General features: G+C 48.0%; 1 protein-coding gene across 12 annotated transcripts in view; it reads right to left on the bottom strand.

Moving 5' to 3' along the window:
* MTSS1 (MTSS I-BAR domain containing 1) overlaps positions 1-27,286 on the bottom strand; it is a 158,653-nt gene that overhangs the window by 21,303 nt on the left and 110,064 nt on the right. For 8 of the 12 annotated variants that reach the window (XM_065895065.1, XM_065895056.1, XM_065895062.1 and 5 more), the window contains exons 4-6: positions 12,936-13,020; positions 10,685-10,776; positions 9,232-9,306 (exon numbers count right to left, since the gene is read on the bottom strand). In XM_065895065.1, the coding sequence (XP_065751137.1) occupies positions 9,232-9,306; positions 10,685-10,776; positions 12,936-13,020 (252 nt within the window). Of the gene's footprint in view, positions 1-5,198; positions 5,211-9,231; positions 9,307-10,684; positions 10,777-12,935; positions 13,021-27,286 lie in introns of all 12 variants that reach the window. The other 4 variants (XM_065895067.1, XM_065895059.1, XM_065895063.1 and 1 more) reach the window with 1 other exon arrangement.

Raw genomic sequence — 27,286 nt, forward strand, 5'->3', positions numbered from 1 at the left:
TCCTTAGCTAAGCCAACTCCGGTAGTTAGTATCTGAACTGATGTGACTTGCAGGACACCCTGTTGGTGTCAGAGGACTGATGTTAGAACGTAAAGGCCTCCGCCATCCTGGGGACGGCTTGAGGGCAGAGGCTCCTTCTGGTCCCGTGGCTGCCAAGGGGGCGCAGCCCAGAGGAGGCACTTTACATCTACTTCCTGAATGAGCGAAGATGCGCGCTTGCCTCACAGGGCTCCTCTGCGGCGGTCACTGGGGATGTATGAATGAAAGAGAGGCGCCGGAAGTAAAACAATAAACCCCCGGAAAACTGTGAATGGCTTGCAACTCAAGAAAGGCAGGACTACACCCCCAGTCCTGCACCCGCACCACCGGCTCCGCGTTCCCGGGGTAAATCAAAACCACGTTGTGCAAGGAATGGATATTCCAAGCGTGTCGTCCTTTTTGTCCTCCGGCAAAATTAACACGGAGACAAGCACTGGGCTACTGCTGGGCGCTCTCCCTGCCCCCTCCCCCCACCGTAAATGCATCTTCCCAGCTTCTAAATGCAGCCACAGGGAAGCCAGGCGCTCCAAACCTTGAAAACAGTCTCGTCACGCACAGGGACGTTTCAGGGCATCTGTTTCCGCTCCCGCAATGAGCCATCTGCAGCTAGAGTCACAGGCAAGGCACCTGATGAGCTGCGTCGGGGCGAGGCTTTCCCAGAGACCAGCTCTGCGGAGGAAGGGAGCTCGCAGCTCTGGGCCTCGGGGGGATCTGTTCGGTCTGTTTTTACCTAGAACGCCCTGGTGTGAAGTATGACGAATGAGTCCCCTGGCCTCCGAGGACTACATGCTTTCATCCCAAAATGCAACCGTCCCTTTCAGGAACTTCTTGGGTTAGATTCCAACATCTCTGTTGACTGCAGTTAGGTACGGCGTTCCGAATGCCACCCGGGGTCTCAAAAGTAAAGTCTGACCGCTGCTGCTTGTACTAAGATAGGAGGAGTTGGGCTGCCCCTTCGTTATGCTTTTCCCCCATCGGCCCGTTAGCACAGGCTGGCAGGGTCGGCTGCCATCACCCACTGACCTCTCCCTTCTCTCTCCTTGCTCTGCTGACTGCTTTACCTGGCATTTCTAGGGCCAGAACCTTATGTCGGGCTGTGGTTCTCTAACACTGACTCATTAAAAAGTCCATTTCACACAGGTTGCCCCATTTAGTAAAACTGTACCCATTCCATTATTTCCTGCATAATTAAATGTGTGCACTCCTATAACACCTTTCCCAAGCCTAGAATGAAGCAGTGACTCAATAATCTTCCCTGCTACGTTACGTGCAGTTGCATCTAAATATCCAGAAAGACCACAAGGCTACGTACAAGTGGTCAAGCAACCCCTGGAGGTCTAAGCGATCACCCGTCTGCATTTACAGTCACCCCCTTGACCTCAGAAGGAACTTTTCCAGCTTTAGTTCCAATAGAGAACAATCATTGCTTTGGGCTCAAAGTACCCTTTTCCCAATCGCACTGGTGTGACAATCCATCCCCCTCCAGGGATACCCACCGGAGGTGAGCGGGAAGTGGGGAAGACGCCTGGAATCATGGACCAGCTCTTTTCACCACCTCACATCAGCATTCAGAAAGGACCGCTGTTATTTTCGGTTGTCCCTTTGCAGACAGCTGACACGCATCACGGGGAGGTGGTCGGAGAAAACATCCAGAGGAGATTTCTGGGGGTCGCTTCTTCCAGGGCTGGGTCTTGCAACCTAGATCACCGGCAATACAGGGCGGGCCACCCCTGGCTCCATGCTGACTCCAGGGGTCCAGGAGGTCCTGGGGGCATGACAATTCCTGACCACTCCTGGAGGCACACCCATGACAGATGGGGTTAACCGCTGAGAGGGTCTCTTTGTGCAGGCCACACCACCTTCTGAGCAGTCTGCTTCTTCTCCACCTCCCCTAACTCGGCAGTGGGAACGCAGCAAAGAAGCCTCTGCACTGTGCCAGGCGAGAAAGTCAGCTGATCCGTGAACAGATAACCCAGACTTCAGATTTGTAGGTGGGGGTTCCCTCCGGGCAGGAGGGCTCCCAGTGCTACTCCTTTTCAAAACCCAAAGGGGGAGTGGATGGAGGTGGCTAAGACATACTCAGTTTTCACCACTGAGGCAGGGAGAGTGATCCACTCGTTGACTGCAGTTTCTGGGGCATCCTGAGAATGGTTTTTGCCAGTTTTGTAAGCACAGAAGAAATGGGTGAGGAAATGCAAACATTCACCCTGATGCAGCCAGGGGCCGCGGAAACCACCGCACCAGTGGAAAGGCTTCAGCACTGCACAGGCTTTTTGCTTTCTCCGCATGGAAGAAAAGAAGGGTGATGGGTGGAGAAGCTGAGTCCGGTATGGGGTCTGATCAGAAATGGGGCCGAGTGACAGAACCATCTGGAGGCAGGTAGCTGAGGCTGACACGGGGTGTCACTGTGGTTCTCAGTCCACCCAAGATGGAACTGTCAGTCTCCCCAAAAGGTGACTTGGGGTATCACCCGCACTCCCCCTCCGCAGCATGGTCACCTTTCCCACGGTTCTGGTGCTCCCGTCTCAATGGTGAGGGCTCGCACTGTCCCCTCTACCTTGAGCAGCCCTCGTCCCATTCTCCACCAGCTGACCCCTCTTCATCTTCCTCATCACCCACCCACACCAAGCGTGCATGGGTTCCTTGCGCCTTGCCCAGCGGCTGTGCCTTCCGCTTATACTCATCGTGGTGCTGAGCTCACCAGATTAAACTACAGCTGACCCTTGAACAACACGGGTTTGAACACGGGTCCACTTACGTATGGATCTTTCTCGATATATAGGGAATCGGCTTCCAAATCCACAGGTTCCGCATTCAACCAACCATGGATTGTGCACTATGTTCACAATCCTTGTTTGAATTCGCAGATGCGGAACCGTGGATATGGAGGGCGGACTATAGGACTTGAGCCTCGCATAGTCTGAGGCAGGTCCTGGAACCAATGCTCCTCGGATACCGAGGAACAACTATAATTGGTTTCCTTCCACTAGAGTCTCAATTCCTGGTGGGAGCAGTGTATCCCTGGCTCAGTACACGTTATTGAGTTGTAAATTTCTCCCCTGTGGAGGCCCCCAGTCACTGCTTATGCAAGATTCAAGGTAAATACTTCTAACTGACGGAGGGAAAGTTCTGTATATACGTATTATTTTCTTCTTTTGTTAAACCAGGACATTTTAACTACCATGAAACTTGGTTAAAATACAGATCTCCAGGTTCAAACATGATGTAAAACTTGTAAACTAAAATTTATGAGGGCTTCAAGCCACACAGCTTTCCGAAGTTTTTACGCCCAAGTTCACTGCTATAATCATATGCCACTGTGGCTTAGCCCTGTGAACGGGCCCCTGCAAGACAGAGAACTAGAGGGGCTGCAGAGATTCTCCCTAAGGTGAGCAGAATCTAAGTCACAGAAGGCTGCGTGGTTCCTTTACTCATCCCTAATCCTACTGTCCGTCACTTAAAACAAACAGCATGCCCCATTTACTCCACAGACTCATGCCAGGCTTTCAAGCAAAGGTTCTAGTAAAAGTCTGAGTCCTCAAATAGGCCACATACTGTATGATTCCCTTTATAAGAAATGTCCAGAATAGGCAAATCCATAGAGACAGGAAGCAGATGAACAGCTGTCATGGGCTGGGGGAGGGAGAATGGGGCACGACAGCTTTAAAAGGAAAGGGATTTCTTTCTGGGGTGATGAAAACGTTCTGAAATTAGACAGTAGTGATGGTTGCACAGCATTGAGAATGCGCTAGAGCCACTGAAATGTACACTTTAAAATGGTTAAAACAGTGCATTTTATGTTATATGAATTTTATCACGATAAGCAAAAGAATGGCTGTGTCTTACCTTCCTCCCAAAGGTGCACTAAAAACTGTTCAAGCTGTCTCTGAACCACAACACTGAGGACTGGAGAGAATTATCACCTTTAAAAGGTGGGGGACACTGGGCTTTCCTGGTGGCGCAGTGGTTGAGAGTCCGCCTGCCGATGCAGGGGACGCAGGTTCGTGCCCCAGTCTGGGAGGATCCCACATGCCGCGGAGCGGCTGGGCCCGTGAGCCATGGCCGCTGAGCCTGCGCATCCGGAGCCTGTGCTCCGCAATGGGAGAGGCCACAACAGTGAGAGGCCCACGTACCGCAAAACAAAATAAAAATAAAAAAAAATAAAACAACAGCATCTTAAAAAAAAAAAAGGTGGGGGACACTATCCCAACATCAACATGACGGGAGGGAGGCAGAGCTGTGTCCCCCGTGACAGCTGGTCATCCCAGCCACACCTGTCAGAGGGGACCTGTGTGCTTCGGGTTCATCGTAGATGACAAAATCCGACGCAAAAACCTCTTTGGAGCTGCTCAATGCAAAGGCTCAGAGAACACTCGGGCACACTCAGGCAAGATAAACTACACGGACGGCTCACAGACAGACCTTTCCGAGACACAGGGACAGCCACGAGACACTGAAAGCGACTTGAGGTTTTTAGCAGCGTTGTCACCCACAGAATGAGGGTCAATTTTCAGTCAAGAAGAATCATTTTGATTTACTGAATTTGAAGATCTGATACCTTTGAAATGAAGCATTCCACAAACTCTGCTGAAATAAGAAATACTTTTGATTTTTTAAAAATAAATGGTTGGTTTTGAAAAAACTATATGGTCCTGGGGGGACAAAGTTAAAGATATGTGGCAAGCTTAATACAACCAGATCCGATCTGGGAATTATTCTGAGGAGTTATTTAGCGTAGCTGTCCACGTTTTGTTTGTGATATAAATACACACATATACACCTAGATATGTATGTATAGTTATATTTATTTCGCGTGGAAGGGAGGGTTTAAGTCACTCTGTATTTCTTTTTTCCATGAGTCTAATGCTGAATTTCCATGAGTCTAATGCTGAATTATGAGGACGCAGAGACTCCTAGAATGTTGAGCTAACCCATTAAAGGGCCAAACTTCAAAGAAAGAAAATGATTGACTGAAACACACACACACACACACACACACAGAGTTTTCTTAAAGTTATGGAAGATTAAGTAGGCACCATTGATTGTTCTGAACTGGCAGGAAAACTGGGGCAACTAGCATAGGTCTGGACAACCACGGAAAGCCCACAGTAAGGACCACACCGTGACCAGCCACCAGAGATTCAGGATGACAGACTTACCGAGAGCGTCCACTGGCAGGGGGGGGGCGTGCGGTGAGAAAGTGCAGGATACACAATTGACACAAAAAGGAAAATAATAAAGTCAAACTGGTATTCGAGCAGCAGTCTTACCTTTCTTTCATGTGTTAAAACAGTCCGTGGCTTGCCACCGAATTTTACATTGGTGCGATTAAACCCACATCCACCAAGAGCTGTAAATCCAAGTTCCCTTCCTTCACTTGCCAATGGCCTTTCCTTCTCATCTAAACAGACATCTTCCTAGTTAGTAATCAGCACCCCTAGAGAATGCAGCAAGGTTTTTTCTTAAAAATATAAATGAAGACTATATTCCTGTAAGAAGCCAATTAAGATGCTTTAACAAGAAGAGCTTTCAAGTGTAATTTACTGTAACTTTAAAAGTAACTAGGGAAACCAGGATCAAAAGTTCAAGCTGGGGTGAAAATGAAAATTTAAAAAAATTTTTTTAAATTTAAAGAACTTAAAATTTTCGTATAATAGCAAATAATATGCTAATATGGGACTCTGGGAGTCTGTTTCTTAGGTTTATAATATTAGCTTTGCAGCCTCTGGTGAAAACAACTATTTCAACGTCAGGCTCAAGGGTTAACATATTAAAATGTTCCAGTTCCCTCCCTCAAAGTCTCTGATAAACTTCTAGTAGTTACAGATGGAAACAGAAGGCTTCACCATAATTAATTTTTTAATTAAAATTAATAATAACATGAGAGCTAACTAAATGAGAAATAAGGCTTACCGTCTGTACAGTAAGGCGGCAGAAGTGGGCAAACAGCATAAAATGTTTCCCACTTCTGATCCTCTTACTTCCCCCAGTTGGGTTACAACTAGCTCTAGGACCTCAAGGGTCACGAGCTGACGTCAAGCAGCAGGACTCGATGAGGGTTCAAGAGATGCCACTCAGAACCTGGGGCTGCTGGGTCAGCCCCACAGCCCCTCCCCACCCTCCTGGCTGCCTCTGTCTTGTCCCCCTGACCACTCAACAAGGCGGCTCTGCCCCATGCACCGACCCTGGGCGCTGGCCTGGAACTTCTCGGAGGGCCGGGACCATTCCTCCAGCCCCCAACTCCCTGCCTAGTTTTTATGCCCGGTAGGTGTTCAGTAGCCTACCTTCCACAAAAATAGGTACATTCACCCACAGTTGGAGCACATGTCAAGTTGTTTTAAAATGATTTTAAGATAAAGTCTAATCAAACCCCAAAAACCATTCAGAGTTTTTTGACGGTGATATTTAAATACCTTTAGAGTACAAATTACCCTTCTATAGTATAGTAAAAAAGAGTCAAACAAAGAATGTGGCAAAAGGTGATACAGCTGCAGAGTGAAAGTTAAGGAAAATTAGTCACACACAAAAATAACACCCCATATGTGCCTGCCTAGGTCAAAGGGAGTGCCAGAACCATGCTTAAATGTATAAACGCATTTCAACTTTGAAAAGGAGAGTCAGAAGATTTTTTTAGATCAAAGATCACAGTTTTGGAAAAAGGAGTGGCAGAAAGCTGTTTGATGACCTTCTGAAAACATATTTAAGAGGAAGTGATTATTGCACTGTATAAACCAGATTCAGTTCTATCAGGACAAAAAAAAAATGTATCCAAAGCACTGGATAGATCTCAGAAGGAACTACCAACACTTTACAAGTCAAGAGTCTAGGAAGCTACCACTTGAGCACTTGAGGGAGATGAAACCGACAGAGAGGCCTTTAGGCAAAAGGGGAAACCGCAGCTAACCAGACCCCCAAATAACTGGGAGTCTCAAATAACCAGATTTCTTCCAGCCCTTAGCTTATATTGTTTCCATTCTCAGGCCATACTGTTTCTAGGAGAGCACTTCATTAACCTTCACTCAGAACGATAACTCTGGTACCTCCTAGAAAGCTCCATTCACCCCAGAAATATACAAATGAGAGTTTTAAAAGGCACTTACATATTTTAGAAAAAATTTTTTTTATAAAGGAAAGAAACAAAAACTGTTTTCTGGTTGTCCACTGGAGTATCTAGAAAGTCATCCAGAACATTCTAAGCTACTGACCTGACTTGGCGTAAGAACACCATCACTGCTACCTCGTCTGGAAAGGATATGGTGCCCAAGACCATCAGATATACGACTGGGGCTGAAAAGATGGATGCTTCAGAAACCCCTGATCACAGCCTCTACTGTCTCAGCCTTCAGGCCTAAGTGCCACCAAGAAACCTCACAACTAAAAGCCAATTACTCCCGAGTCCCAGGACCAGAAGCAGCCCCTCATGTCATACAGTCCGGCACCTCCATGTGTCCTGAATCTTTCTATCCAGTGCTTTAATGGGAAGGTCGTTATCCTCTCCAGGCAGCCTAAGCAGAGCTGGGCAAGTCTAATTACCAGCAACTTCCTTTTGTGTTGCACTGCAATCAACCTACCAGTCATTCCCTGTAGGTCCAAATTCTGCTAATTGGACAATGCCAGTGACTTTGAGTCACAGATGAAGACTGTTTCAGCCTCCATGTAAAATTCAGATAAAAGGATTATCACTGCAGCCAAGAACTTAAGGCCTCTGAAAAGAAAACTCTGGAAGAGAGAAAGGAAAACCGCTACTTTTTCTTACCCCATCCTTTTCACCAAATTCCCAAACCTTTTCCAAGCCACAGATCTTCCTTGGACCCTCTCTCCAAACTCATTAATCTCTCCTATCTCAAAGCTGGCATGTTGTCAACTAGGTAGAGTTCAGCTCCAAATTTTTACCCTCCTGTTCTTTTACAGAACCTCAGATTCAATGTAATATGGTGGCAGTTTTATCTACATTTACCTTTAGACTCACTACAACGTTACTGGCCACAAACCCTATTCCACTTGTCGAATGCTAGCTCTCAGGCACCTGAATCAGATAGAACATAAACTGCAGAAGCACCAAGACCAGGAAAACACATCCAAAAGGAACAAATGGGGCCAATACTAACAGAAAAACTGATCGTGGGTGAATATCTCGCTGTCTTTATCTTGAAATGGTCTCCTGGTTATTATAAGAACTGGGGGGGACATTTTTCAGAAATGCCAAAGCTTGAAAACTTTGTCCTGTCCTCGCCCCTCTTCTACCAAACAATCCCATCTCTCCAGATGTTTCTTTTAATTCCAAATGAGAACTGCTTGCTTAGGAAAGAGGAAATTCGGTTTTGGGGATTTCTACCTAAAAAAGTTGTTGTCTCAAACAAACGCTCAATACTACCCACCCACAGAGCATCCTGATGGGGGGCGGGAATACCCATTTTGTCAGTTGTGATGCAGCAAATTCCAAATCGTGGTATCAAGAAGAATTAGTCTAGAGGGAATGTCACCTGCTCAAGTTCGAGAGAGAGTCCCTACATCTTGTTAGGTCTTAGTAAAATGTTACGAATGCTTTCAAAGTGGATGGAGCTAGATTTTTCTCTTAAAACCCCCAGTTCAAGCCGGAAGAGCAAAGCTGGGTCATGGATCTGATAATTAACTGGTTTGCAAATGACAATCAGCTGGTGGGGGAGGAGGGGCATCTTACACCAGCAGTCTCATTTTCCTTATCCAGCTCCCACCCTCATGAGCACCATGAAAAATCTCCCTACACAGCAATGATTCCCGGCTCCCACTGCAGCCTTTTCTAACATTCTCACGAGACTTAATAAAGGGTTTCAGAGATTATAGGCTGTGAAGGACAGAGGAGAAAATGACATCATTTCTGCAATAATTACTATACAACATTTGCAAAGAGGCTTTTATGCATTATCCCAAGGCCTCCAAGAAATTTATAGGTCTCATCACAATGTACAATAAGCATGGAAACTGTCAAATTTTGGAGACCAGGTTGGGGGGAAGGAATGAGTCAAGTACAACTTTGCAAGGGTCTCAAATTAATAGATATTCTGCACTTGGGGACTTCAGATAGATTCTATTAGCTCCTATCTGTTCACAGGACCACTACACGTAAGGCAGTCTGATTGAACACTTTCCACTTCAAAGAAAAATCAGGCAAGTGCTCATTTTCCCCAAGTAACACATTAACAGCAGAATTACCTTTTTTTGCTTTCTTCTGCAGTTTCAGTGTATCTGAGGACTTCTTTTTTATCTCTTGGCGAGCTTTTTTATATTCTAAGAGAAAGCAGAATATTGAATAATTTTACCACTTAGCTCAACAGAAAACACTTTAGCAACAGCCACTACTTTCATCACCAAAAGCATAAACTATGACATGCAATAAATAGCTTTACTGGAATACGAAATGATAAAACTCTCATGAGAACCTTTGACAGCAAAGGGGCTATGAACACGAAAACCAACAAAATGCACTGGGGTCTTTCCCTACAGTATTCATTCATACCAGCTTTGAAGAAACATGGTATCTGGGAACATTTTAATAAAAATTCTAAAATTCACAATTTCTCAGCTTAAGTATCAGGAAATATTTTCAGTATTATCTACTTTCCCAAGGCCCAAATCCACAGTGCTTCATTCCAAAAAGAACCCACGTGGCAAGACGCTGGCCAGATGTTACAATTCAGAAAAGAGCCCCTCAGACTACAGCAGGAGAAACTAGACAGCATGGAAAAGAACTGGGAAAGGCCCAGCTGCTTTACTTTCACATTAGTACCAAGGCCAGACACTGTGGACACGGAGGAGGGGCGGCCCACGTGACTCACATCCCCACCAGCCACTTCCTCTTCCCCCACCAGCCTACACCCACCCTGGACTTTTCCATTTCTGTTGTTGGCATCTCCATCACCCAGGCATGAACATCTGAAATGACAGTCACCTCTGATACTTCTCTCCTTTGCTGCCCTCATCAACTAATCGCCAACTGGACCGGCTCCCACAAAGCCATCCCTGACCTTTCCCTCCCACCAGCCCTGAGCCTATCAGAGCAGGGCTCTCTCTTATATGCTCTTGGTAGCACCTATGCGTCAACTCTTTCCTGTTTCATCCCCTCAGATCTGCCCACACGCTTTCCCTCCACCACACTTACTGAAGGTTGTATGATCCGTGGAGCAAAGTCTCCTGCCCCTTCCGTACCACCAGCACCCCACCCTTCGGCTCCAGGAAGACTGACAGGGGTGGCGTCTGCCTGGACCATTCTGTCCCCAGACCTAGCACATGAGGTACTGAGACCCACTGGTTGAAGGTTAGCTTACATCATTAAAAGTTTGCTTTTCAAAATGTGCTGAAATGCCCTAAGTGCATCTCTGGCATTTAAGCCTGCTGTTACAAATCACTTTTAATTCAGCGGATCACAATTAATGTCACAGAGCGCGATCAGGCTACCCACTGAGTGATGCTTCATGCCCCAAACCCAGCACTGAGTCCTGCAATGGGATCACTTTTGACCCCTCACCCTCCAACACTGAGATGTCCACAGCAGCAGCGGTGAAAGAGCAGGTCCTCTGGGTGACATCAATGAACCCAGCAGAGGCACAGGCAGCAGCCGGCAACATGCCACCTGGGACTGATATGCATCTGCCACCTTGCCCAGTACCTTTTGCGTGGTCTTTATCCAGCTGGTTGGCCACTTTCTTCCATTCTTCCATCTGCTCTTGAAGCGGGTTTATCAGACAGTCGATTAAAGCACTTGTACCAAAGGAGAAAGAAAAGGAGACATTAAACAGACACATTCTGTTGTCAAGGTTTACACTCAGTTGTCAAAACGTACCTGAATCACGATTACCTGAAGCCAGACAAGGCAGCATACTAAGCCCCAGTTCACATCCAAATCCCCCAGTTTCACAGCAACCGTGTCCTCAGGAGGCTTTTCAATGACAGCTAAGAAGCTGTACCCGTGACTGGTGGGCGCGACCTCTTCTCATGGCCCCCTTTTTCCATTCCCACACTCTATTAACAAGCAACGCTGCAGATCAGTGGGGTCACACCTCTGGCTGCACAAGGGAACCAGCTGGAGAGCTTTGAAAAGGTGAGGACACCGGGGCCTCACCCCATACCTGATAGAAACTTGCAGGGTGGGGGGCCAGCATTACCTTTTTTTTAAAAAAGGCCCATATGATTCTGACATGCATTCAGGATAAGTCATAAATGTAGACTGTGGACAGCCTAGGCAGGATCAGAGGGGTGAGGGGTCTCCAGGTACATCCCTTCTTATTTTGTGCACTCCCAAACAGACTGCAGTTCAATGAGTGGAAAGGTAGCTCCCAACAGAGAGGGATCATGAGTCAGGGGAGCCGGGGTTTTTTGTGCAATGGAAGTAGGATCGACCCGATCCTACATTACAGAGATGTTGTTGGGAACTTAGAGAATGCCCATAAACTGTGTGAATGGCACTGGTGAGAACGGCAACAAAAATATTCTCAGACTGCTTTTTGATGCTGGGCCTCCTGAAAATCTCCAAGCTTTTGGTACCACCCCCTCTTCTCTTACCAGGGTCTAGTGGTAAGATGCCCCTCACAGGCGCATCCTCTGGCCTCACTTCCTCCAGCTCTGTCCAAACCCTCCTTCTGAACAGAGACGCTGCCTAACCAGCCTGTGTCCAAGAGCCGCCACCCACCTCATCCCGTGTGTTCCTTCTCCTGTCATTCATCACCGCCTGACACTCTATCAGGTTTATACAGTGTCCGGAGCGTAAGCTTCATGAGTGCAGGATGTGTTTCCTACTCAGGGCTATGCCCTGTACACCTAAGACAATGCTGGCACATAGTAGCTGCTCAATACACAGTGGCTGTTGAATTGGCGTCTCTTCATCACTAAAATGGAATGAGGTGTCACAGGACGGGCCCCAGAAAAAACAAGACGACGTGTGTGGGAGGAGGCGCAGGGGGTGCCATCACGGGGAGCACTCCCCAGGGGCGAGGAGGGAAGGAGGAAGCCAGATTTTATCACACGCTCCGGCAGGTGCTTTCCACTGCGTGGACACTGCGTACGTCTGCACAAGAACACTTCAGAGATTCCTACGCCCATCTGACAGGGGCTGAGAGCCCAGCCCAAGATTACGGCCTGTCAGCGGCCAGCCCGGGGTTCAAACCTAGGCCCGGGTGACTCCAAGACCAGGTGCTTCCCACTACCTTCTGCAGCCTCCTGAGGTGGTCCTGCAAGAGGGTCAGAGGGATTCCACCGTGACAGCCTCACGCAACTTGCAATTCACAAAGCAGAGCGGTGCAGAAGTGCTGAATTATGCTCATCTGTTTGGGAGAACGTCCCACTCTCACTGGAACACTGGTGACTGCAGACCCCTGTGCCAGCCACTGCCATTTCTACCCATCCTGGACGCTTGTGAAACAGACAAGAGGCTGGCAGCGTGGAAATTTCTATGAGCCGCCCCCGCCCTCCTCGGCGGGCCTGGAGGACATACACAGGTCCCGGGTAACAGGGCGGCAGTGCACGCCTCACTCTCCAGCACGGCAGCTCCTCTTCCTATGAGGTTCCTGCAGGGGTGGGGGACCCAGGGGTCTCAGCAGGGTGCTCGGCGCCTCACACTGATGGAGTGTGAGGAGAGACACAGAGAAGATCCCAGAGGGGGGTGCAGGCTCCATGAGGCAGGGACCCAGGCTGTCTGGTCCTTCACTGGAGCCCCAAGGCCCAGACCACTGTCTGGCAGATGCTCAGTCAAATACTTGTTCAGTGAGTGCGCAGAGGGACGGGCTGTGATGAGAGATGGGCTGTGGGGATTTAATGTTACGGGGAAACCAGTACTGCTTGAGGCAAGTTATGCTATGTCTCACCGCTTCCTTAACCTGAAATCAGCAAGGGCGTCTGAGGTCTGGAAGAAACACGGTCCTCACCTGGAAAACTGCCTCAGCTTGGCTTCTATGCTGCGATGCCTCATGCACATCCTGGTTAAGGCCGAGCCAATCTCCCTGGTACCACCTGGAAAAGCAACAGAAGCAAACATGAGGGACAGGAGACAAGTAGGACTCACTGAGGTCCTTAAAGAGACAATGAAAGAATTACAAAACTGGCCAGATTTCACCATGTCATAAAACCCAAGCCACGGTCTTTCAGACTTCTCACCAGGCTTGTGTACACAGACGTAAACATCTACGTATGGCTACGTATCTTGAAATAATCATCAAAACAAAAGCTACCTTTACTATATACGATACCCTCTAATATTTTCTATTGTTTTTTTTTTTAGTTTTTAGATGCTGATTGTGACCCAGAAGTTGATTTTACAACCCACTCATGGGTCTGAAAAATACCTCTCAAGGAAGATGATTAAAACAGTATCTGATATAGTATCTGATATTTAGGGGAAAGCTGTAGTTTTGTTTTATTTTTTCCACTTCTGGCAAAATAATCCTCTTAGCATTACTCAGAACCACCAATGAAGCCACTCCATAAAGCCACATATTCTAGAATACAAGTAACGTAGAGAAAGCAGGGCTAAAGCAAGACGAAAGAGCAGGGTATGTTTTTTGATGGGTTTGGGTAACGCCAGAGAGAGAAGTCCTCAAACGCAGCAAATGTCGAGTAAACTGAAATACAGCTTAGTGCTCCTGAAATTCTTGTCATACTTTTCCCTTCAGGCACACCCTTTTCTAAGATTATTTTTGAAGTTCCCTTCCTTCCTCCCCTTAGAAACAATGCTTAAATCAGCATTTACTTGGGCGTGGAGGAGGGGGAAGTAACTGTATCTGCAGATGGTCACTCTGCACTAAGCACTGGAAAGCACAATTATAAATGTTATGAAAACACTGGGGCTCATGAAATCAGAGGGAAAAGGGTCCCCAAAACCACTGTGTTTTTTTAAAATTTAATTTCTTTTACAGACAAGGCCTTCAAAGGGAAGCACAGGAATTTATGGCAGGTTTAACCAAATCAAGTTAATAGGAAAAAAATTCCCTCCCCTATTAGTACTTGTGACATTATTATGGGCCGTGTTTTCCACTCTGCCTTCTCTCCTAGAAATGCCAGTGCGCTGCTTCACTTCCACCTGTTTTCCATTTTATTCTGCAAAACGATCAGGTTTCCAGAACCAAAAAATAAAGTAATACTGGTGATACATGTTTAATATTTCTATATTTTATTTTAGTCTGAAAAGAAGCCTTCTGGAGCAATTCTTCCATTCTTCTAAAACAGGGTTTCTCAATCTGAACCTGATTGACACATAGGGGCAGGACGATTCCTTGTTAGGGGGCCGTCCTTTGCGTTGTAGGATGGTTTGCCACATCCCTGGCCTCAACCTACCAAAAGCCAGTAGCAGCCCCCCAGCCTGTGATATCCAAAAATGTTTCCAGACAGTACCAAGGGCTCCCTGGGGAGAAAACTCTCCCCCAGTTGAGAAGCACTTCTGTGAAAGAAACTGAGTAAGAATGAAAGGTCATCTGAGGCTGACTTACTAAATGGCCAGAAGTGTAAAATGTTGCCCTAGAGCTCCTGGCACCTGCCAGGAGTTAGTGACCACCGGAGCCTCACCATCTACACTGTAGCTTGCACCTCTCTACCCGGTAAAACCAGTAGAGGGCGCTGTTTTCACATGAGCCACTTGCCTTCTGGGCTCATTTCAGGTTCTTAAGCCTTTATTGCTTATAAGCAAGGACGAGGAACACTTAATCCGCAGGGAAATACCTCTTATTTTTCCTGGGCCTTCATTTAATTAAAAGTTAATAACCCAGCCATGCAAGGAAACGGGCACACTCATTCACAGCTGGTAAGAGTGTAAACCAGCACTTTTCTGGAGGAAAAGTTGGCAGCATCTATCAAGAAATGCCTTAAAAACAAGCCCCCTCTTTGACCCAGCAATTCTACTCCTAGAAATGTTACCAGAGGAAACAATTAAGGGTGAGAGCAAATCTTTACCTATGAGGACAGTCATGGAAATGTTGCTTACGGCAGTAAAAACTGGAAATAACATCCCATTCTAGGGAGCAGGTTGAATAGACCCTAGGACACAGCCACACAACGGACGAGCATGCAGTCACCCGAAGTGCTGGAGAGCGATGGTCAGGTCCCAGGAAGTGAGTCGTTTGTAGAGACCTGAGGATGTGCTGGGCCCTGGGATGAGTGCTTTGCACACGTGAGCTCATTTAATCCTCCCAACAAGCCCAGGTGTGCTGGTATTACTATCATCCCAGACAGGAAGAAAGCCTTCTGTAATTTGGCCAACGTCACGCTGCTAGTAAGTGCGATTCTATCCCAGGCCACATCTACGGACTCCATGCATGTAACCACTCAGCACATGGCACTTACTACAGACAAAGGGAGAAGGGAAACGGCAGAGCCCAAAACACTCCGCTGAGCTAACTTAACTACACACTCTTATGGATGTTGAGGCTTTACGGTCCAGCTCTCAAATTTTTGTTCCTGAGCCTAGAACTGTTGAATTGGCACCACGGGAACTAAGCTCCAATCTTTGCTAAGCTGTTAACACAGAGCTAAGTGACCGAGAGCTGCTTCGTCGATTACCCCTGAGTTTGAGTCTCCTCAAAATAAAATTCTGCAGTTGGAAAAGATCACCTCAAAGCTCAGCTCCCTAACCCCATTTCTCTGCTCCCGACTTCTGTCAGCTTCCCAGATATTTTCATACATTGCCACTGGTCATTTATCATCCCCAGGAAAGCCCTAGGCTTCCCAGAGACAGCTGAACTGTGGGATGAGAACAAGCAGTTTCTCAACATGCTGTGTGCAACCCACCACCGTGCTCTGCAGCACAGGGCTTCCTGCGACAGAAGGAAATGAAGAACCAGAGCAAACTCGCAAATCGCAGTGTCTCTGTCCAAGTGGCACGAGGGCAGGAGACAGGCAGCTGACATCCTCCGTGGACCCCAGGACCCAACCATTAGAATTTGCTGCTGATCTCAGCCACGCAGGGCCCTCTAAAAATAGCTCCATCCATGGATGTGCTTCACAGGGTCTTCTGCTCTTCCTGACCCCTTGGCTAAGAACTAAAAAAAAAAAAAAAAATCAGGTTTGAAAAAGCTTCAGAGGAAGCTGGCTTTAGTTACAATGCCACAGCCGACATCTGGAAGAGCTCTGAGCTGACAGAGAGAATATTTATGGAATCAAATGACTGCGATGTACTCAGCAGCTTGTGAGTAAGGACAAGATCTTACTTGTTTTCTGTTTTCCCTGCACCCAGCACTGGTACAGACTGAAGAAACCAACATGGACCACTTGGAGAGCATTTTTTGCTATACCTGGAGGCGGAGCAAGGGACTGGGTTTGTCTTTCGTTTAACACATAAATATTTGTGTATCATCTTTGGCACACAACAGAAGACTCAAAATGAATACAAGATCCCTATTATCTTACAAAAGATCTATACTGATTCAAGGTCAGCCTGGAGAAACAATGGTGTATTAGTTTTTTTTTAATTGCAGTATAGTTGACTTACAATGTTGTGTTAGTTTCTGGTGTACAGCAAAGTGATTCATATCTATATATTCTTTTTCAGATTCTTCTCCATTATAGGTTATTACAAGATATTGAATGTAGTTCCCTGTGCTATACAGTAGGACCCTGTTGTTTATCTAATTTTCTATCGTTGCTGTAACAGATTACCACAAATTTAAATTTTAAATATATTAAATTTATTAATATTTTAATTTAAAGCAGCACACAGCTATTATCTTACAGTTCCGGAAATTGGAAATCCAAAATCAATTTCTCCAGGCTAAAATCAAGATGTCAGGAGGGCTTCGTTCCTCTGGAGGCCCAGAGAATCTGTGTCCTTGCCTCTTCCAGCTTCTACCGGCCGCCTGCATTCCGTGGCTCCTGGCACCTTCCTCCACCTTCAAAGTCAGTGTTGTCACAACTTCAGTCTTCTCTAACCTCTGCTTCTGTCCTCACATCTTGTCTGACTCTGATCCTCCTTCCTCCTTCTTATAAGAACTCTTGTGCTGTACTGGACCCACCTTAATAATCCAAGATAATCTCCCCCATCTCAAGATCCTTAGCTGAATCATATCTGCAAAGCCCCTTTTGTCATGTACAGTAACATATTCACAGGTTCTGGGGTTGAGGACGCGGGTATTTGGGAGGGCATTATTCTGCCTACCAAAGATGAACAGGAGTTGTTAATTTGGGGAGAGTGCACGGGGCACTATGGTCCACTCTCCAGAGTCCATCTATTCCTCCCCAGAGGATTAATCAGGGCCAATGATCTAATGCTATCCCCTTTGGCAGTGGCTGGTTCAGGGATGAGACAAAGATGGAGAGGTTGATGGGGAGGCCTTTGGGGAAAATGTCCCTATGTCCCTGATCTTTTTAAAAAAATAAATTTATTTATTTATTTATTTTTGGCTGTGTTGGGTCTTTGTTGCTGCACACGGGTTTCAGTAGTTGTGGCACACGGGCTCGGTAGTTGTGGCACACGGGCTCTGTAGTCGCGGCACACCCACTCTAGAGTGCAGGCTCAGTAGTTGTGGCGCACAGGCTTAGTTGCTCTGCGGCATGTGGGATCTTCCCGGACCAGGGCTCAAACCCACGTGCCCTGCATTGGCAGGTGGATTCTTAACCACTGCACCACCAGGGAAGTTCCAAAAATGTCCCTGATCTTAAGATCAACACACCGAAGAGACCCCACAGGTCATGAACTGGAAGCAGGCTGCCCAGCTGCTGTGGTCAGCCAGCTTTCTGGCCGTGGGGACACCTGCCTTAGGAGGAGGCCCGTCCTGTGGACAGAACACAGAAGGAGCCCGAGTCTCCAGTGACCTCGCTGGGCTGCCAGATTAACACAGTGGGGAGCCTGCTCTCCTGGACCTGGGGCTCCTGTTTTTGCAAATTCACACATCTCCTTATTTTTAAAGCTACTTGATTTGGTTCTCTCTTTTGCCAGTTTAAAGAAGACGGAAGGGAGCAGCAGCCTGGCGCTTTCTCACAGCACCAGGAACCACCCCGTGGCTAAAAGAAACACTAAGCCCATCATTCGCTGCTGAGAGAGGCACAGATACTTGATGGCAAAAATCTTCATTCTTTTCAGTGTGATACACGTTAAGAACTTTCCCCCGTAACAAGCAAAGGTTTTTATGATAAATTAGTACAAAATCAGCTGACGATCAAAACTGGGGGATCTGCAAAGGAGATGATCAGTGGAAAGAAAGAAGTAAAAAGCCTAGAGGTTAGACTATCAAAGTATGAACATGGGGGCAGAATACGATGAGTTTTGCACATGAAGACACAAATTCCACAAACATTTATTCAGTATTGTATTAGTTTCCTAGGGCTGCTGTAACAAAGTACCCCAAACTGGTTGGTTTAAAACAACCAGAATTTACTGTCTCACCATTCTGGAGGTTAGAAGTCCCAAAACCAAGGTGTCGGCAGGGCTCCCTCTGGAAGCTGCAGGGGAAGAATTCTTCCCTGCCTCTCCCTAGCTGTGGTGGTTGCTGGCAATCCACAGCTGGTAGATGCGTCACTCCAGTCTCTGCGTCTGTCTACACATGGCAATTTCCCTGTGTGTCTGTCTTCACGTGAGACATATGTGAAGGCATTCTCCTCTCTGCCTGTATCTGTGTCCAAATTTCTTTCTTCTTATAAAGACACCAGTTGTATTGGATTAGGGCCTACCCTAACGACCTCATGTTAACTTGATTATACCTGCAAAGACTTTATGTCCAACTGAGGTCACATTCACAGGTACTGGGAGTTAGAATGCAAGTTGTCTTTTTGGGGGGAATACAACACACCCCATAATAAGTATCTACCATACAACAAGGATTAAAGTGATTCCAAAGATGACAAAGACCTAGCCCTGGAGGGGCCCACAGACTGGCTGGGGGATTGCTATGAAATGGTGCAGGGAATGTGACTGTTGCAGCAACCCTACGACGTAGGTACTACTGTCTGCATCTTACAAATGGAAAAAACGGAGGCTCTGCATGGTTAACTGGCTGAGGGCCACAGAACTGGTAAGCGGTAGAGCTAAGATCCAAGTCCTGCTTTTACGGATACTGAAAAGCTCTCTCCCACCATGACAAGCTGGAGGCATTCCCCACCGAGGACAAAGAGACACATTAAAGTCCCAAACATAATACAAACCTTTTAATGCCTATTGGGGGAGGATACAGGCAGTGGGGGGATAAGGAGAGGAAAGCCACTGACCCACTGTTCCCTCCCCCGCAAAGCCTGACATGGCTACACCCTCCAGACTGCCACCTGCCACAGTGGCTTTGCAGACAGAGGCGGGCCGGTGGCATCCATCAAGTGGCATCGCCCATCCCTCCATGCTGCCTCACTTGCAGGTGGCGTCCATCTCCCCACACAGCGGAGGACTAATGGACAGGCCATCCTGGGGTTTACAGTGTGCAGGTGGTGAACGAGGCTTGAAAAGCTGTTCTTTCAGGCTCGGCTTCTGCTGCAGGAGGGGTCGGGGCTGAAGGAAGCGAGGTGTAAGAAGTGCCCAGGTGGAAGCGCACGGCTACGGTAAGGTGCTGTGCATCTTGGCCACGCCTCTGAGCGCCGATGTTGTTGGGAGGCTAATTAAGCATCAGATGGCACCCCTGGGATGGGAAAGTGCTCTCTGAAACCTCTGCAGGGGAGAGGGTCACAGGGACAGGCCCACCCAGGGCAGGTCCTGACCTCAGCACTGCTGACATTTTGGACCAGATCCATCTTTGCTGAGGAAGCTGTCCTGGGCACTGGAGGATGTTTTGGTTAGCCCTCCCCCGCGCAAGTCAAGTCGACCAGGAATGTCTCCAGACATTGTCGATCGTCCCCTGGGTGCAAAATCGCCCCCATTGCGAAGCACTGGCCTAGGGGAACATGTGTCCACCCACAAGGAGGGTCGCTGACTCCAGGCCGGACCTCGGGAAGCCTCAGCTGACACACTCCACTGTCACGGCAGCTGCTACGCGAGCTATTAGCTGGCTGCCCATCCCCACCTTCACAGCCTCAGACAGGCAACTCCTGTCCCCACAATGAAGAAAAGATTCCACTTGCCACTAGAGACACACTGATTTCAGAATACGAAATTGACATTCCCCACAAAGTCAAAAGGCACAAACTCCCTCACCCACAGACTTAGGGACACAGGAATTCAACCAGAGGCAGGATGTGTTCAAGTCCAGAATATGAGAATACCCAAAGGATTACAAAAGAGCCCAAAGCCCACGGCAGGCAGAATCTAAGCACAGAAGTCCCACCATCTGTATGGTTAGGAGAACTCCTCTGTGAGGCCAACAAGAGGCAGGGGAGTAAGACACTGACCTCAAACCACTCAACGGCTTGTGACTTCTTCCTGGACACCAGCCAGCGATGCACTGTCAGCCCCAAAGCGTCTCTGAAAATCTGTGACTCTGGACACCAAACAGGCACCAAGCACACCTAACCTGACAGGCGCCCCCTCTCTGTGGATATGTGAGGCTGCTTGCTGTACTCAGTTGTTTATAAGTTTAAAAGCTCTGGGGCTTCCCTGGTGGCGCAGTGGTTGGCAGTCCGCCTGCCGATGCAGGGGACGCGGGTTCGTGCCCCCGTCCGGGAGGATCCCACATGCCGTGGAGCGGCTGGGCCTGCGCTCCATGGCCGCTGGGCCTGCGTGTCCGGAGCCTGTGCTCCACAACGGGAGAGGCCACAACAGTGGACGCCCCTGTACCGCAAAAAAAAAAAAAAAAGTTCTAAGGGAGGTGGCCATGTTCCCAGGCACATAACCACCAAACATACCAAACATCAAATACAACTGCAGGTTGCCCTGTGACATAGTTTTATCAGAAATCTTTTTCCAAAACATATGTTTATCCACACCCAATCTTACCTGTTGAGGTGTAAGTGGGCCCCCTCGCCTGTCCACTGACCCCCAAAAGAGTCCTGGGGGCACCTTAGCAGCCGTATCCCACCCTTTCTCTCCTCCGTGCCACACACCTGGGTGACAGGCAGACCCTAAGCAGCCTGCAAGCCGCAGAGCGTCCAAAGCAGCCGCTTTCCCACTGTGGCTGATTTGGAGTCTTAGCACAAACTCCTTGGCATCTCCCGAATTAGCGTGAGGGTCAGGAGGAAAAGCAGTAGAGCCAAAGGGTTAAGAGCTTGGCTCTGAAATCAGACAATGTGGATTCAAAGCCCAGCTCCCCCATTCGCCAACTGCGTGACCTTGGGAAGGGTCTAACTTGCTTAGATTCAAATGTTGATGACTGTACTCCAAAAAAATGGTTATGCCAATTGGTGTTTCATGTCATCTTTGTTGCATATAAATACCACATCCCAAATGCATCATCTGTAATTTCCAGTTGGGGCTTCTTGTGAAACAATCTGAGGTATCCGAGATTTTTGTTTTGTTTTGGTTTTTTTACGATTGTTATCACCGATCTTTTACAACTGCCTCATCCATATTTAATTTGATGGCAATATATATATTTTTTTAAAAGTAACTTACTTTTATCTTTCTAAACATTCCACTTATTCTGCAGAAACAACCAATCTTGATTTTCACACTCCTATCCCAAAGATTTATGTACCTTATAATTAAATAATGTAATGACATACAATTGGCATATACAGGTTTGGGAACACACACAACTGACCCTTGGTTAAGCTGACAGCTCAGGTAGAAGAAGTGTGTGGACATAGAGAGAAGCCTACTTAGCTTCGAGCTTGTTGCAGGCAGGGGTTGGTGTGTATATATTTTTTTTTTTTCTTTTTTTTTTGCAGTACGCAGGCCTCTCACTGTTGTGGCCTCTCCCGTTGCGGAGCACAGGCTCCGGACACGCAGGCTCAGCGGCCATGGCTCACGGGCCCAGCCGCTCCACGGCATGTGGGATCTTCCCGGACCGGGGCACGAACCCGCGTCCCCTGCAGCGGCAGGTGGACTCTCAACCACTGTACCACCAGGGAAGCCCAAGGGGGTTGGTATATTTTATAGAGAAAGTAAAGAGCCCTGGTTACATCGATGGGCCAATTAAGTAGGACTTTGATGTAGCAATAATCAGCCAAGTCCTACAAAAGGGCGAAGGCCAGAGTAATTAACTCAGGCCTGGTTGGAGTGTCCACCCACAGTGATGCGTTAGCCAGCGTGTGACAGCCCTCACTTCTCCCACATGTAATATCGCCCTTTCCCGAGGAGCTAGCTAATGGGTACACAGAAGGCAAGGTAAGAGTCCAAAGGAACAAAGTCAGAATTGTTCCGCTGGGGCTCAGGGTGGGCCACCCCCAAATATGCCATACTGGCATATTGATTATTTTGAATTAAAGTTACTTAAGAAATGGCCAATGCAAGAGAGACACTCCGACCCTCCTTTCTGTCTCCCTGAAAGCAGGAAAGGCATCTCTCATGTGAAAGGTACCCTCCCTGCATCTGAAAAGTAGAAGGACACCCTTTTGGCCAGAGAGGGGGAATGCGGTCCAAGAAACCTTGTTACTCCTTTCATTTACTACACCAAAACCAAACTCTGTTTAGATTCTTCCCTCATTGGGCACACAAAACCTACATTTCTTTGTCCTGTCAATTTCTTACAAATTTATCGGGTTTTTTTGTCTAAAAAGTCTCAAAGTTGCCTGCTCTGGCCCTTTTGTTGGTCCCATTTCTATGAGACCTCCATGCACACGAATTAAATTGTGTATCTTTTTCTCCTGCTAATCTGTCTTGGGTCAATGTTATTATTAGTGCAGCCACAAGAACTCAAGATAAGTAGAGGGGGCACCTTCCACCTCTTTGACAGTTCCTTCTTCCCTAACATCTTCGAAGACCAAAGGCCAAGAAGGAGTAAGTCCAGAGGGCCCACCCGGGAAGGATCTCCTCCTTACCAGCAGTTATGCACCAACCAAGTGATCACTGGATGGAACTCAAAGCTGTAGCGCTGAGAGGTTCACGGTCAAGCAACTGCAGTGAGCCCATCTCTCGGTGGCCCCCACCTTCCTGGCTAACCAGCTTAAAGGTGCCCCCAGCCCGAGATCTCTCTTCGTTGTTTATTTTCATGTCACAAAGCTCATGACCGTTGTGTCATCAGCCTCCTGCTAACAAAGAATGGAAAGGAAAGTTCCTATAGAATCCAGGACCACTTCCGCAATGACCTGCGTCAGGTTGTGGGTTCAGCAAACAAGGAAAGAATGTCTCACTCTCCTTCCTCTCAAGCCCCTGCTCTCAGAGCCCAGAACCCTGAAATGTCGGGTGTCTTTTCACCCTGAGGGCAGGCAAGAGGGCTGCCTGGGCTGTGCATCACAGGAGCCACGTCTGCGTGTAGCAGCCGCCACTCTGGCCGGCCCGGCGGGCACACCATCTGCCAGCCCGGGGGGTGCCGGGGGCCCCCACGGTTCCACAACCGCCACGCCAGCGTCACGCCTGATGGTGAAGCCAGTGTGCTCGGGGATGCTTTCATTTCACAAGCTTAAGTGCTGGTACACAGACTGTGAAAGGCAGAGTGAGAGAGTCTCAAAGTGGCACCTGGGTGTGAGGCTGAATTCTAAGAATAAAGAAGGGAACTCAATTCTGATGCCCGAAGAGGCTCAACCATGACACCCAGCTAACAAAGACCACACTTTTCCCAAATGTTCAGTCCAAGGGACCGAGTCCAAAAGGCCATTAGATGGACCCCTACAGTGAGACCAACAACAGGGTCAGCAGGGAGGCCTCGGGCACTCCAAGCAGGGGACCAGCAGGACCTCAGGTGGAGGCTGGCACACCTGCTTGAGGTTCTAGGCAGCGGATCTTCCAGGTGACCTCCAGGCTGGATTAGATGAGCCCCCTTTACCGCTGTAAGAAAAATGATCTTATGGCAGCTGGGATGCTGGAGGAGGGACAAGGGGCGTTCCTATATTCCACAAACACTACTGTGTTCGACGCTACTGTGGTCTGACTCTTGGACTGTCAGCGGAGGAGACAACCCCTGCCCTCCTGGGATGCAGCTCATCTAAACTCAGAAGCCACAGATTTCAGGGTGACCTTAGGGCTGGGAGGTGCCTCGGAAAACTCACGAGGCAACAAACCAGTGGCTCCTTACTGCTCGGCACCCAACGCTTGCCTTTAACGAGCAGAGAAGCTCCGGATGCCCCCCCAGGAGCCCCTCTCTCACTGCCGTTCCTCTTGCTCAGGGAAATGCATCCGTGTCCTTCACTGTGTCCCTGTGAGAAGGCTGGTTCCTGTCGGGGGCACTGTCATTTTCATTAAAGGTCTAAGGAGGCACTCAGGGTATTAAGAATATCAAAAAACCAAACTTTCTTCTGGCTTCCTCAACATTTTATTTTTATTCTTGGGTGCAGACAGACAGACAGCGGAGAGGTGGCATCATTTAATGCCCTGTATCTGTTTGACTGCAGGGAGGGAAGGGAAAGGGACAAACAACTAGTTCCTGGTATTACGAGTTACCATACAGACCATCTATCATTTATATCGGCCACTCAGTAGAGAAACTGGTCATCCATAAATCACTGAAGAGTATCCAGATACCTTATGCTAGTCCTTAAAATGGTTTCAAAACGATCCAAACATTTCTGTATGTGCTATTTAAATCACCGAAACATTCTTGCAACAAATACACAATCTGATTTCAAGGAAAGGAACGAATGTGAAACATGAGTAATATTTTAAGCAGTGGAAGGATCTGTCCCTTTGTCTTCAGAGGGTTACTTAGGACAAAAGTGGAAAAACTTAAAAAGATTTTCAAAAATAAACCCGGAAAGCTCCTGGACAAAGGAAGCCTGACTTCCCTTTTGCTACAATGGCAGTTCCAACCTGCTTCCATCCTCAAGGAAGAGAAAAACATGCAGAGTTTCCCGTTCAGAAACTGTACTCCTGGGCTACTGTATGTGGCTGAGATGTGGGGGACAATCCCGCTGGTGTTCATGGGGCACCTAATACTGCACATGCAGCAAACGCTGGGCACAGGTTTTGGGAAGACGCCCTTGTGCCCACACCCGGGGCGGAAGATACTGCAAACTGTTATCAGCTGACAATCTTTCAGCCAATCTCACACTTCCCAGCTTCTCCCACTTCACGACTTTTCAAAAAGCAGAGGAAACAAGAAAGAAAGAAAGAAGAAAAAAAAACTACACACAGTCCCACCACCATCTGGTGGCTTCAGACCAGCAAGCACGAGATTCTGGCATGCACGGTACTGGCAGCCACAAAGACCAATATTCCTCTCCTTATGTTGCTATTTCAAAAGCAAAGTGAGACTGGTAATATGGAAACACAAAAACACGGACACGCTCGCACTTCTAGGAAAAACCCTGGTAGGAGCAAAGGCATTCCGACAGGGACTCTTCTCCACCCTCATTTCTGATGGAATGGCGCCTGGTTGAAAAGTACTGCGGGAGTGTCACCTGGGAAATGCCGCCGGCTCCCCGACATCTGCCACCATGAACTCCCGCTGCCAGGGTCTGCCTCTGCTGTATGGGTTCAGAAAGATGCTCCGGCTGGAGCCAGGCCAACACGCGCCAGCAAAGCAGATGTGGGTTGATGTGCAAAACCGCACGTCGATTTCTTAGCTCATGAAATTGAACTGTCAGGCAGATAAGATGCTCACAGCCACTGATCTGAGCATTACCTCCCAGGCGGCTTTCAGGGATAAATCTCAAGATGGCTTGAGGAATATGGAAGCAGAGGAGGGCAGTTCATGTTTTAGGGGTCAGAGTTAAGAGCCTGAGGCACCCATCTCCCCCAAAGGGTTGAGACCCCAGAAATGATGCCTCTTTAGCTACTCCTCTGGCTCTGCTTCTGTTGGTGACCCAGACCCCTCGTGACAGAGATTATCCTTAGGACAGTTTATCCTAAAACCTCCAGTATCTAGAGTCAGGTTACCCTTGTGTGTTGCTGGCCTAAGAGCTACTCTATTCTTTTAAGGGGCTTCTATACCTCCCTGAACTACGCCAGAATGTGCTGGCTTTACCATCTCTCAGGAAGCAACCTTGCTGCTTTCCAAATTATTAAGAGTAGCTACATTTACTGAGCGTTGGCAATCTAACAGGCACTTGTGAGCACACTGTATTCAATTTTTTTTTTTTTTTTTTTTGGTACGCAGGCCTCTCACTGTTGTGGCCTCTCCCGTTGCGGAGCACAGGCTCCGGACGCGCAGGCTCAGCGGCCATGGCTCACGGGCCCAGCCGCTCTGCGGCACGTGGGATCTTCCCAGACCGGGGCACGAACCCGTGTCCCCTGCATCGGCAGGTGGACTCTCAACCACTGCGCCACCAGGGAAGCCCTGTATTCAATTTTTTAAATCTCATGATACTCCTTCCATAGGTATCATTGTAAGGTAAGGATTATTATCCTCATTTTACAGATGAGGACAAGGGTGCTCAGAGAAGTAATTCGCCCATGGTTGCACAGGAGAATTCAGGATTTGCATCCAGGGCTGGGTCCACAGTTAGAACTTTCAACCATCTGTGAAGACATCTCATTGTTGCTAACACGTACTAACATACTTGGTGGATGAGAAGTTGGGTTTTTGCTCTCCAGCCCCATCCTGTGATTGAAGGAAAATAAAAACCCTGCCACCCAGACATCTGTGTTATCAGCCAGACTCACACTGCCGCCACTTCAACTGTGTGTGAGTGGGCTGGTCCGCGTGCACGGCCCTGGGATCAGGTGGGCATGGGCTGTCTCAGCACGCCTCACCTCCTGCAAGCTTCCTGTGGCACTGGGGTGCTATTTATTCATGCAGAGGACCCTTCCCTACTTGCCAGAAGAATCTTTCCCCAAATCACCCTTTCAGCTACTGACCCATCCCAGGAAGGGCCGCTGAAGTATCGTTTCCCAGAAACGGCCATCCCTGCTTAGCCGAATTCAGCATCCCTTGGTCTTCTACAAACACTGTGTTTCTCATAAAACAGCACATAAAGTGCATATCTCTGGACATAGTAGGTGCTCAACAAACCTGACTAAGTGGGACCTGGCAGATAGGCCAAGCTTCAAGTTCTAGGCCCGTAACACTGGCTCTTCCCAATTCTCTTAGTACATCTCCCTCCTCCCCATTCTTTTCTCCATCCCTACTCCACACCCCACCCATCCCTGTAATAAGGAACCCATCAGGAGAGGTTAAGATTTAAGATTCCAAGGGAAAAGTGGTTGCACTTAGGCCGAGACGACACCCGTGGCACTGGAAATGCAGTCAGAGTTCCCTTTTGTAGCTAACTTCCTAGCCAAATTCACTTAAGATCATTCAAACAGACTTAATTACCATCCTAGTGTTTTCTTCCCCTCAGTTTCTATTTCGAGTCGTACCTTCCCCCAGCGGTTTCTGAATGAATGTTTGGATGGTTTCTGACCTAA

Source organism: Phocoena phocoena, chromosome 17 (genome assembly GCF_963924675.1).
Source record: "Phocoena phocoena chromosome 17, mPhoPho1.1, whole genome shotgun sequence".
In the NCBI taxonomy this organism is placed as follows: Eukaryota; Metazoa; Chordata; class Mammalia; order Artiodactyla; family Phocoenidae; genus Phocoena; species Phocoena phocoena.